This window comes from Schistocerca americana, chromosome 6 (assembly GCF_021461395.2).
Source record: "Schistocerca americana isolate TAMUIC-IGC-003095 chromosome 6, iqSchAmer2.1, whole genome shotgun sequence".
Classification (NCBI taxonomy): Eukaryota; Metazoa; Arthropoda; class Insecta; order Orthoptera; family Acrididae; genus Schistocerca; species Schistocerca americana.
This window is the reverse complement of record NC_060124.1, coordinates 587,432,736-587,445,633: the sequence shown is the minus strand read 5'-3', so window position 1 is coordinate 587,445,633 and position 12,898 is coordinate 587,432,736. Positions and strand designations below refer to the sequence as shown.

At 43.4% G+C, this 12,898-nt stretch overlaps 1 protein-coding gene across 1 annotated transcript in view; it reads right to left on the bottom strand.

The window, feature by feature from the left end:
- Window positions 1–12,898, bottom strand: part of LOC124620302 — a 227,146-nt gene that overhangs the window by 73,355 nt on the left and 140,893 nt on the right. The window contains exon 6 of the mRNA XM_047146975.1: window positions 8,623–8,861. Within this exon, the coding sequence (XP_047002931.1) occupies window positions 8,623–8,861 (239 nt within the window). The remainder of the gene's footprint in view (window positions 1–8,622; window positions 8,862–12,898) is intronic.

Genomic DNA, 12,898 nt, shown 5'->3' with positions numbered 1-12,898 from the left:
TGGCGGTGAATCGAGGAAGTACAGTACATACTGACGAAACTAAAATGAGCTCTTAACATGCAAATTAAGCGTTTCCGGACAAATGTCCACATAACATCTTCTCTTTATTTGTGTGTGAGGAATTTTTCCTGAAAGTTTGGCCGTACCTTTTTGTAACACCCTGTATACAAATGTGACGGTGCAGATGGGTAGATGGTGCTGGAATATGTGGATGCTCTCCACTTTCTCCTGGTTCATTACGTCACAGTGTGCACTTTCTCTTGATTAATTACGTCGCACTACCAAGGTACTTCAACAGGGGTCGCTGTCAGCCAGAATAAAATTCAAAATTAATTTGTGCCGTTGAAAGAGTCGCTCAATAACGTATGAGCATCATCAGCGCCTACAACACAGCTCCATTACTTCCTAGTTAATCACAACAACAGTGAGTATGCTTACATGTTTCTGTAGGCGATTTCATCTCTTTGTAGCTGGCAGTAGTCTGATTTCTGTGGCGGTAAAGGCGATAAACAAGGGTAACAGGCTATCACACAATCATATCTCATTTGTACACCCTCATCACTTTTGGCCACCCCGTTCTCCATCGTGGATTTATCATAAATTATGAGCCCCCACGCAGTAACGTTACTTGTAACTTCCTGGCAGATTAAAACTGTGTGCCCGACCGAGACTCGAACTGAATTCGAGTTCGAGTCTCGGTCGGGCACACAATTTTAATCTGCCAGGAAGTTTCGTATCAGCGCACACTCCGCTGCAGAGTGAGAATCTCATTCTGGAAACGTTACTTGTAGTCTTATTATCTTCAGAAATTAATCTGGCCATTCCCTGCAGATCTCAGATGTCTGTCTTACGCAACTGGTATCCTGCTGAAAATAATTACCATGTCTCGCGTCCCTTTTTCCGCTACGACCTCTATCATCCACATTAAAATCAGGATGGTTCCGTCAAACCAATAAATCGAAAATCGGAATGTGATTTGTTAAAAGTAGAATCTGATTTGAATTTCATTGATACTGCAAAGTTAGAACCTTTTTATCATGGCGAAGTAACTGAAGTTGAGGTCTAAAGGGAGAAGGCCATCCAAGTCAGGGAATGCTAGAAACTCCTTTTAAATCAGTGCAAATGCCAAGTGGCAATGTAGGGACACCAAATTGGATGCAATTACTGTTTGTCGAACTTGAATCGCGTCATAAAGAACTGAACAGTAAGGCTGAATCTAGTAGTAAAGAACTTAGGGGTAGTAAAGAACTACACAGTAAGACTGAATATAGTAATAAAGAACTAAACAATAAAATGGAATTCAATAGGAAACAAGTAAGATTGAGTCTAGTAATAAAGCATTAAAGGCTGAAATGATTTCAAAACTCAGTAGTTCAAATTATAAAATTGATGATAATGCCATGATCTGCAAATCAAAGTAGGGCAACAGCTAAATAAACTGCTTAACACATTAAAAACCGAATTTGACAAAGTTCGTAAAGATTTCACAGACGCAGATGAACTTGTGGAACGGAAGTTGTCAGAAGGAATAGAATCCAAACATTGGTATAATCGATTTGAGGAAGTAAATATTAACATAAATGCTTGTCAGAAAGATATTAAGAAAATAAATGCTGATTGTTTGAAATTATGTGGCGATGTGGACAAAAGATGCGCTGACAGAGTAGAAGCAGTAGAACTACAAGTGGAACAACTAAATACTAGTATTACTGACATAGAAAATAGAATAACCTCTGGTAGTTCTAGTAATGCTATTGTACAGCATATGGCTTCAGTTGACGCCACTTTCATCGGATGTCGTCAGTTTTCACGTTTTGATCCAGACGAACAATTTCACCCATTAGAGTTCTGCAATGATTTTGAACATGTTTTACGTAATGCATGGTGAGAGCTAGAGAAAATTTCCTTCATAAGAAGTCATTTGTCTTGAGATGCTTTGCGTTGGTCAGCTGACGTAATGATAAGATGCAAAACTCTTTCTGAAATTAAATCTGCATTTCTTAATGAGTACTGCTCACACAGTAAACAAAACGATGTTTGAAGAGAGTTTTGGAGTGGTGGAAAGTTTGCTCCTGGGCGTGAGTCAGTAAAAGATTTCTCTAGGAAGTGGGGTCCACGGCTGTCACATGTGATGAAGCCGGAAATGATTGTCATGAGACTAAAAGGTAAGTTGCCTTAGTACTGGCAGAAAAGAATCATTTTCGCACCTAGGGATGACGTGGATGGGTTCACTGAGTAGAAAGAGTTGCTGACGAGCAGACGCAAAATAATACCAGGTCTTTTAACGACCACGTAAACAACGACGGTGACGACAGGAATGTCGGAAGTGTGGAGATTCGGAATAAAAGGTCTAATTATTATAATCAAGGCCGTGGTAGAGGCAGAGGGGGTAGACAGTCAACACGCTGTCGCGACAGTTATTATGACGAAACCAGAAATGTAAATAATATGCCGTTGAGACAAGACGGACAGCAAAATGCTATCTGCTTCTGTAAGCAACATCGGGCCCGGTTGGTACTTGGATGGGTGACCCGCCTGGGAACACCGGGAACTTAAAGGTATCTTTCATCTGTACCAATGAAATTGTTAATTTGTAAATAAAAGTTTACTACGTTACAAAGAGAAACGCGATGATGGCTCACTTCATTTTTTCCTTTCTATGTCGCTGGCCCTGCCAGCCCTCTTTCCATACTACCTTCCTGTCGTGACAAAGATGCCAAGCATTTTAAACTACTGTAATAAACGTAAGATACGAAATTGCAATAATAAACTCAATCTCAGGAAGAATGTGCGAAGGAAGATCGGCAGCAAGTCTTTGAAAATTACAAAACAGATTGAATCGACAGATATGATCTGAAATACGTCAGGGCCTATTGCTTTGTAGCAGTGTACAACTGAATTCGGAAACAAAAATTTATCTTTCGTCGTTAGAAAAGATGGCCCTCTCGCAGATATTTCTCAAGCTTGTGCTGTCATATGTTGGTAGATCGCCTAAATTCATATGATCTGATGCAGAGTGTGTTTTCCCGACTAGGGTGCAGGGGAACAGTAGCAAAGCCATAGACAATATTTTTATTCATTCTTCATTACTAGATGGGCATTCTGTTAGCAAAAGGGTGAATAGCCTTTAAGACCATGATGCACATATTTTAACATTAAAAGGCTTGTGTACCCAAACAAACGTCACAGATAAATTACAAACTATGTAGGAAAGTTAATCCAACAGGAATAGAGAGTTTTTTAAACATAGTAAAGGAACAAGAGTGGCAGGGTGTTTATAGTGCAGATAACATGGATGACTAATACATTCCTGGAAATTGAAATAAGAACACCGTGAATTCATTGTCCCAGGAAGGGGAAACTTTATTGACACATTCCTGGGGTCAGATACATCACATGATCACACTGACAGAACCACAGGCACATAGACACAGGCAACAGAGCATGCACAATGTCGGCACTAGTACAGTGTATATCCACCTTTCGCAGCAATGCAGGCTGCTATTCTCCCATGGAGACGATCGTAGAGATGCTGGATGTAGTCCTGTGGAACGGCTTGACATGCCATTTCCACCTGGCGCCTCAGTTGGACCAGCGTTCGTGCTGGACGTGCAGACCGCGTGAGACGACGCTTCATCCAGTCCCAAACATGCTCAATGGGGGACAGATCCGGAGATCTTGCTGGCCAGGGTAGTTGACTTACACCTTCTAGAGCACGTTGGGTGGCACGGGATACATGAGGACGTGCATTGTCCTGTTGGAACAGCAAGTTCCCTTGCCGGTCTAGGAATGGTAGAACGATGGGTTCGATGACGGTTTGGATGTACCGTGCACTATTCAGTGTCCCCTCGACGATCACCAGTGGTGTACGGCCAGTGTAGGAGATCGCTCCCCACACCATGATGCCGGGTGTTGGCCCTGTGTGCCTCGGTCGTATGCAGTCCTGATTGTGGCGCTCACCTGCACGGCGCCAAACACGCATACGACCATCATTGGCACCAAGGCAGAAGCGACTCTCATCGCTGAAGACGACACGTCTCCATTCGTCCCTCCATTCACGCCTGTCGCGACACCACTGGAGGCGGGCTGCACGATGTTGGGGCGTGAGCGGAAGACGGCCTAACGGTGTGCGGGACCGTAGCCCAGCTTCATGGAGAAGGTTGCGAATGGTCCTCGCCGATACCCCAGGAGCAACAGTGTCCCTAATTTGCTGGGAAGTGGCGGTGCGGTCCCCGACGGCACTGCGTAGGATCCTACGGTCTTGGCGTGCATCCGTGCGTCGCTGCGGTCCGGTCCCAGGTCGACGGGCACGTGCACTTTCCGCCGACCACTGGCGACAACATCGATGTACTGTGGAGACCTCACGCCCCACGTGTTGAGCAATTCGGCGGTACGTCCACCCGGCCTCCCGCATGCCCACTATACGCCGTCGCTCAAAGTCCGTCAACTGCACATACGGTTCACGTCCACGCTGTCGCGGCATGCTACCAGTGTTAAAGACTGCGATGGAGCTCCGTATGCCACGGCAAACTGGCTGACACTGACGGCGGCGGTGCACAAATGCTGCGCAGCTAGCGCCATTCGACGGCCAACACCGCGGTTCCTGGTGTGTCCGCTGTGCCGTGCGTGTGATCATTGCTTGTACAGCCCTCTCGCAGTGTCCGGAGCAAGTATGGTGGGTCTGACACATCGGTGTCAATGTGTTCTTTTTTCCATTTCCAGGAGTGTATAATGATTTCCCTAACACATTTCTCATGCTCTTTGATAGTTGCTTTCCATTAGAACGTTCCAAACGGGGTACTAACAGTAAAAGGCATCCCGTGTGGCTGACTAGTGGGATAAGGATATCATGAAGAACGAAGTGGGAATTATATCAAAATGTTAGAAATAGTCACAATCAAGCTACAGTAGCCCATTACAAACAGCACTGTAAGGTGCTTAAAAATGTTGTTAGGAAGGTAAAGAGTATGTGGTATGCAAATGGAATAGCTAATTCACAGGATAAAATTATAACTATATGGTCAGTTGTGAAGGAAGTGTCTGGTTTGTAGCACAAGACCGACGATATAAAGTCAGTTAGTAGTAAAAATATTTCTGTTACAGGTACATCAGATATATGTACAGTATTTAACAATCATTTTCTGAACATTGCTGGTGAATTAAGTAAAAAGTTAAGTTTCTACAGGGAATCATATAACTCTCTTGGCAAATGCCTTTCCGAGATTGGTGTCTGAAATATTCCTCTGTGATATAGACAAGGGGCAGATTGGGTCAATAATTAAATCACGGAAGACTAAGGAGTCTCATGGATATGATGGAGTGTCTAGCGGAATGTTAAAGTACGGTGCTGCACATGTTAGCCCTGTATTTAGCCATATTTGTAATTTTTAGTTTAGGAATGGACAGTTTCCTGAACCATTAAAGCACTCAGTAGTAAAGCCGCTTTATAAAGAGGGAGAAAGAGATAATTTAGATGATTTTAGACCTACGTCTATGCCATCAGTGTTTGCTAGCGTTATTCAAAAGGCTTTGTATGTAAGGATAATTGATCATTTTGTATCACACGATCTGCTATCAAATGTACAGTTCGTCTTGAGAAGTTGTTTAACAACTTAAAATGCTATATTCTCTTTTCTTTGTGAGATACTGGATGGGTTAAACAAAAGGTTTCGAGCGCAGGGTTTTTTTTTATTTAACTAAGGCGTTTGATTGTTTCGATCACAAAATATTGCTCCAGAAGTTGGACCATTACAGAGTACGGGGAGTAGCTCACAACTGGTTCACCTCTTACTTTAGCAACAGACAGCAAAAGGTCTGTGTTGACAGTGTTCCATTTCCTACTACTTATGATTACCCATGAGTGATAATTATAGTTATTAACCCGGCATCCCATAAATACACAGACAATAGAAGTATTTTAGACCTTGTAGTTATAATCAGGTCTGACGTGATCGACAGTGTGAGTATAGAACGAGGGATTAATGATCATGATATCGTAATAGCGACGATGGTTATCAATGTTCAGAAATCCATCAAGGAAGGAGACTCCCTACGCCGGCTGAAGCACATAATTTGTGTCAGGCAATGAACGGCCATCGTTTAGTCAGTATGAGGGACGTGGAGGAATTAAGAGCAAACGAATTGCAAATCGCGTGTGTGTGTGGCCAATAAGTGAATTAACAACGCCGTCGTTTAATAACAATACTGAGAAAGTACTGAGGAAACAGAGATTGTTGCTCTATCTCTCTCTTCAAAAAATATCGCGGAAATGTCGAAAGGAAAATTTTAATGACCCGTTACTACGTCCACAAAAACATCAATGCGCGGAGTATATGACACCTCCCAACGTCAAACGTTAACGAAAAATCTTCCCGAAACCCGAGAAAATTCTGGTGTTACGTAAAATCAATAGTCGGATCGCAGACATCTATTCAGTCACTCGTCTACTAGCCCCTGTGGGTAAACAGAAGGTAGTAGAATGAAATCTGAAGTTTTCAATTCCGGTTGTAAAAGATCATTCACGCGGAAGGACCGCCTAGAAGGACCTGGTATCATCGTTTGACTCTCCCACTGTCCATGTGTGGAAGACCAGTAACTAGGCATCCCTTTCATTGGAAACCAACTGAAAGACTTGAAAGCAATTAAATTTCCAGGTTCAGACGGAATCCCAGTTCGGCATTGCCCCCGTACTCAGCTTGGGTGTATCGTGAATCTCAGCCAGCGCAAAGTCCCAAGCTACTGCATACCAGCGGAAGTGACTCCCGCATATGAGAAGAGTAAAAGACACCAATATTTTGACGTCGTTGTGCTGGTAAATTCTTGAGAACATGTTAACTTCGAATAAAATAAAATTCCTTTTGACAAAAAAGATTCCGTCCAAAAATCAGCACGGTCGTGTGAAACTCAGTTCGTCCTTTTCTCACACGACAGGGGGCATTCATTCCGGACAGCGTTTGACACTATGCGCCAATGCAGACTGTTAGGGGTTCGAGAATACGGAATTGGTTCTCCGATATGCGAGTGGCACGAAGAGTTTCTAGCTACTAGACCCTTATTCGTGGTCTTGCACGACGAAGGTTCGTCAGAGACATATTCCTCTGGACCGCTCTTGTTTTCTATATACACAAAAGACCTGACAGATGGGCTGGGCAGCAATCTCCGAGTATCTGCTGATGACTCTGTAGGGCGACGGAAAAAGTCGTCGTTGAAAGACCGCGACAGAACTCCTGCTCGGTGTGATGGCTAATGGTTCAAATGGCTCTGAGCACTATGGGACTTAACATCTGAGGTCATCAGTCCCCTAGAACTTAGAACTACTTAAACCTAACTAACCTAAGGACATCACACACGTCCATGCCCGAGGTAGGATTCGAACCTGCGGCCGTAGCAGCAGCGCGGTTCCAAACTAGAACCGCTGGTGTGATGAATGGCAGCTTGGTCCGAACGTGCGAAAAGGTAATATAATGGTGATGAGCAGCTAAACCAACCCTGTAGTGTCCATTTAGCATATTAGTGGCGCGATCACTGACAAAGTCACGTCGATTAAATATCCAGGCGTAACTTTGCATAGTGATATGAAATCGAATGAATCCATACGGTCGACTGCAGACAAGAGGAATACTCTACTTCGGTTTATTCTGAAAATTCTAGGAATGTGTGGCTGACCTATAACGGAGACCGCCTGTAGCTCACTTACGCATCGCATTCTTGAACACTTCTCTTGTGTTTGGGGTCACCACCAGGTCGGATTAAAGAAAGACATCGAAACAATTCAGAAATGCGCTCCTAGATTTGTTACCGGTAGGTTCGATCAACTCCTGAGAATTAAATAAATACTCCACGAACTCAAAATACGTATTCCTGTAGGCAAAACGACGTTCTTTGCGCGAAACACTATTGAGGAAGTTTAGAGACAGGAATCTGTGACTGGATACAGAACGGTTCTACTGACACTAACGTACAGCACTTACAACGTCGTCGAAGACAATATAAGCGAATTTAGTGGACGCCTGGATGCATATCGATAGTCCTTTCTACCTCGCTCCATCCGCGAGTGAAACACGAGAGCAAGTGACTACCAGTGGTACAACGTACCCTCCTGCGTGCACCGTAAAGGGCTCTGCGGACGAAGACGTAGAAGACGTGTACACCAAAACCACTGAATTCCAAGTCAGACACTTTCTTTACCATCGAGCCATACTTTCAGCTCGTACAGCGAATAAAACACTTTTCACTTTTCTCTTTAAGTTAAAGTGGTCACAGTTCATGTGGAACTTAATTTTGGTCATCAGGCGCAAGCATTATCAAGGAGAAAACTCACCAGAGTGTGAGTGTAATAATTCTAAAAATTTAAAAAATTGTGCGATTATGTATTGCGCAGAAGCACAGACTATATTTGTGAATTTAGAATACTTGTAACATAACCTTAATATTGCTTTTACACAAAGAGAATAATAAACTATTGAGTCACTTATAGACTTGAATCCAATACTGACTCGTTTAATTGGTTTACATCACAATTACTGAGCTGTTATAATTCAACAAAACTTTACAGCATGTAGAAGACAATTTTTATCCAAGTATAGTAATATTTTAAAGATACAAGTACATTTTACTACTTACAATTGATATGATACGACGTCTTGGTGCTTTTATGAGCCACTGGCAAGGCTTACTACCAATAGTAAACTCTCCTGAAGTACCGGACAGAACAATTTCACATGCTGACACTGCAGTGCAGGCAGTGGCGCTCGTGAGACTGTATCCTTCACGACAGGAACAGACAGTTTCATATCCAACAGTTTCACATATCTGTGAGCAGTTGCCATTATTTACCACACAACGGTCTTCCTGGAGTATTTCTGAAACAGGAGACAGTCATTCTGAAACAACACAGACATACTCGGCCACGAAACTCAGATGAATACCAGACATTCAGTTTCCTGGAAGTTGTTGAACTGTGAACATGCAGTATGAGACTAGTATTGTACCTAATATTTCATGTAAGCTATAAACATTTACCAGTGTTATAAATAGAGTATTAATAAAATATTTCTTAAAATGTATTAAAATATTTCTAAACCTATATGATAATTATCACCTGCGAAAACATACATTTTAATAAACAATTATAAATCAAATTGTTAACATTAACTTTGACACACCTAAAAAACGGGGTACCTTCCAAACATATTTCAGGTCACAACGTTTCAAATATTTCTTCTGTTCAATTCTTCGTTTCAAATATTTAATAAATAAAATGACACAGGGGTAGTCTTATAACTACTTCAAGATCGTAAGAAAATGCTTCATAAAAGGAAATCCAGTACAGAAAAGCTAATCAATTCCAAAACAAGAAAAGTGATAAACTCTCTAAGGTCTACCAGTATAATAAAAGTACAAGACTTCTTTTACGTCGGCATATATATGTAATTTCATTAAGAAAGTCGCTTGTGGATTAGGAAGTATTAACTTTGCTTGAAGTTCATCTGCTCTGCAGTATCTATGAGCAAAACAGGCTGAAATGTTGTATTTCCTTTCACCTGGGGCATGAAATACCAGGGAGCGTGATAAGAAAGGGGACGGAGAGAGAGAAAGAGAGAGAGAGAGAGAGAGAGAGAGAGAAGAGCAAAGAAATTCACGCATCGTCTACTGTATTGAGCAGATGACTGTCGAAGACTGCAAGCGAAATGTTGGTTTAATCAATTCTGCAAGATTAGTATAATGAGTCAGATAGTCAACAGTAGTGAATCTGTGTATAAGACAGTGTACTGTGTGACTTTATGGGAAACACAAAGTAATGGTGGTATGTGCCCATTTAAGTGTGGGCAGTGTAACTGGTTGGGCGATAGTGCTCTGTGAGCTCAATCTTCAGCGGTGATATGTTTTAGATGCAGAAAGGCTGGGCATTAATCCAGGGAATCTAAAATCCTACAACGTTGTGGAAGAATATATGTATTTTGCTTATTAGAAGAAGTCTTACAATATCCTTAAATAACAAAGGAGAATTTGATTCACTTGGAGGGGTGATTGTAATTATAAGATTATAGAAAAGTAAGACGAAGGACTGTTGAGTGGATATACAGTAGGTGAGGTGCATGGTAATCAGTCCAGACATCATAAGGACGTCACATGACATGGAGACCAGAAATTTGAAATTATTATTCTGCAGTCCGAGTCTACGATAACAGTGGTCCTCCATAGCCACATAATAATAGTTAAGCTACCTTGGCTAGTGTTCCAGCATCACACTTCCACGCCCATTTCACAACCTGTGCAGAGGTGGATAAGTGAGCTTCCTGGCACAGCACTGTGCAACACCACAGTGCACCACAGTGCACCACAGTGGTCAGATGAATTTTCTTATGCCACGGCCAAACTCTGCTCTTCCTCCGTCACCTATGTGACCGAATCCAAGGGCTTATCGCAATTAAGACTGCCGTTAGACCTGATGGTAGTGGGGCTCTAGCCATTGCCAGCAAGAGGGGATCACGTCCAGGGCGACACGATCTAGTCTCTGGACGTCTTCTAGCAGTTCTGCACGCGCCTCGCTGACAACTGGGAGAGACCGGCTTCCCAGCACGTGCAGCTGCTGTCCGCTGTACACGTGACGTCAGTCCTGTACCGCTGCCACTTCGCTCGGGCAGCACCCAGCCCCCGTGCATACTCACACTTCCAACTGGCCCGAGCTTTGCCCAGGTAGCACCTGCTGCTCGGAGATCTACGCACACCAGTGAGTCGCTGCCATCAATCTCTGCATCGGCGTCTTACCAAATAAAGAATGTTACTGCTAACTGAGCCCTCCTGATTTCGTGACCACAAAGGAGCCGGAAGTACACAGTGCCACACTGAGACAAACATCCTGGCATTTAACAGTAACTGCACCTCTGACTTCCTTACACTTGGTGGCAGAAGAACGCCAGTGACGACTTACACCATTGCTGAACAGCAACCAGCATCGTCATCTCAACGTGACCTGTGAGAACCAAGTATTTTTTTTCCCATGCTATTCTGTGGACATTGTCTAATAACATGGATTGGACCGTTGATTGTGAGGTGTGACTTGTGGAGGTGCACCCAGTGAGCGACTTAAGTGACTTTATGGTGAAGCTAAAGAAACTGACCTTGGTTTTTGCCAAGTTAAGTGTGGCAAGTGTAATTACTTGGACTAAATTGCTCCATGAAGCCAATCTTCGGTGGTAATCTGAAGGCCAGGGCATTAAGTCAGGGAATGTAAGGCATGCATGTGGTTAACGCTAGGGATTAAGGACCAGAAGTTTTATAATGAAGGATGGAACATTGTTATTGCTGTTACGTCCTTTCCTGTCGTATTTACAATGAGCAAACCAGACATATGGAGGGCTACCACCATGGAAGCATTTAAGCCTTTGCTAGGGCGTATGATACAAATGCTGCCAGTTAAAAGGGACTTGCATGATGAGTTTGATGCATTAAGAGAGGAGACGTCTTCATGGATTATGTCAGCACCGTCCTAGCTGCCCGTACTGTTACTGCAGTTTCTCCTCCAGTGAGCTAAGTGCGCGATAACAGGGGGATTCTTACCGCTGACGTCAGATGTTCTAAATACGGAGAGTCGGGCCTCGCACAGCGTGGTTGCCGACAGCTGCAGTGTAGGAAATGTGGAAGACTGGGGCACTGGGGACGAGTTTGTAGTCAGAGCAGGGGGCGTGATACAAAGGCACGGAATGGAATGGTAAACTGCTGTTACATGACAATGGGAACTCTAGGACCGCCAAGCAGCGGCTCCAGTGCATGACTAAAACGTGTCCATACCTGGAAACTGCCTTAACTGAATTAGTGGATGAAAGAAAACAGAAGTTATTGAACATATGTCTGGGAAGTTTGAAATTCATAGAAAAGAAGCGGTTAAGCCCACCATGATGTCCGGCCGCCGTGACCGAGTGGTTATAGGCGCTTCAGTCCGGAACCGCGCTGCTGCTACGGTCGCACGATCGAATCCTGCCTCGGCCATGGATGTGTGTGATGTCCTTAGGTTACCTAGGTTTAAGTAGTTCTGGGCCACGGGCCTGATGACCTCAGATGTTAAGTCCCATCGTGCTTAGAGCCATTTGAACCATTTGAACCACCATGATGTACGTTACGTCGAGATGTTGATCGAGGCTTGGATTCGCTTTGCCGATATTGGATTTTCAGGTAGGGGCAAAGCGTTACCAGGGATGTTTGGACTCATATACACGATAGTTACTGTGATACTGTAGGGTTTGGTTGCGTAAATGAACATCGTACTGAAATTGACCTTGGACAACGTATAATGAATCTTGAAGGGACAGCACGTCATGTAGGGGAAACAATTTTCAGCGTCACACTGCTGGAAGGTTCGTGCATCGCTAAAGGTATACCAACCACGCAGTATGGAAGGCAACTAAGGATTAGTTTGTGTAGTGAAATACTGCAAGATACTGGAAAACTATTGTGGGAAAGCATAGGGGCTGATTTGTTGGGTAACATATGTTATAAGTAGTTTTGCCACTGAAAGAGTATGATGAATGGGATAAAGCGTGGTGTTATCCACGAAGGAGTGTTATACATGAAGAGGAGGTAGACAGTGAGCAGCCAGTGCCCACTGGAATAAATAAACTTGAGGAAAGAGACATGGACACGTTGAAAGATTTGATGATCATCAGTCTGGAGATTTGGGAGGAAAATTGTATGGGTAGGCTAAATTCGGACCCTAAGCTTAAGCGAGCCACGAGTTTAACTGTATTACAAGAGAAAGCTAAAAACTTGGAAGGAACGGAAAAATTAGCAATGTAGGAGATGTTACACAATAACACCTTCACTCTTCAGTAGAGTGTGCGCTGATATGAAACTTCCTGGCAGATTAAAACAGTGTATCAGACCGAGACACGAACTCAGG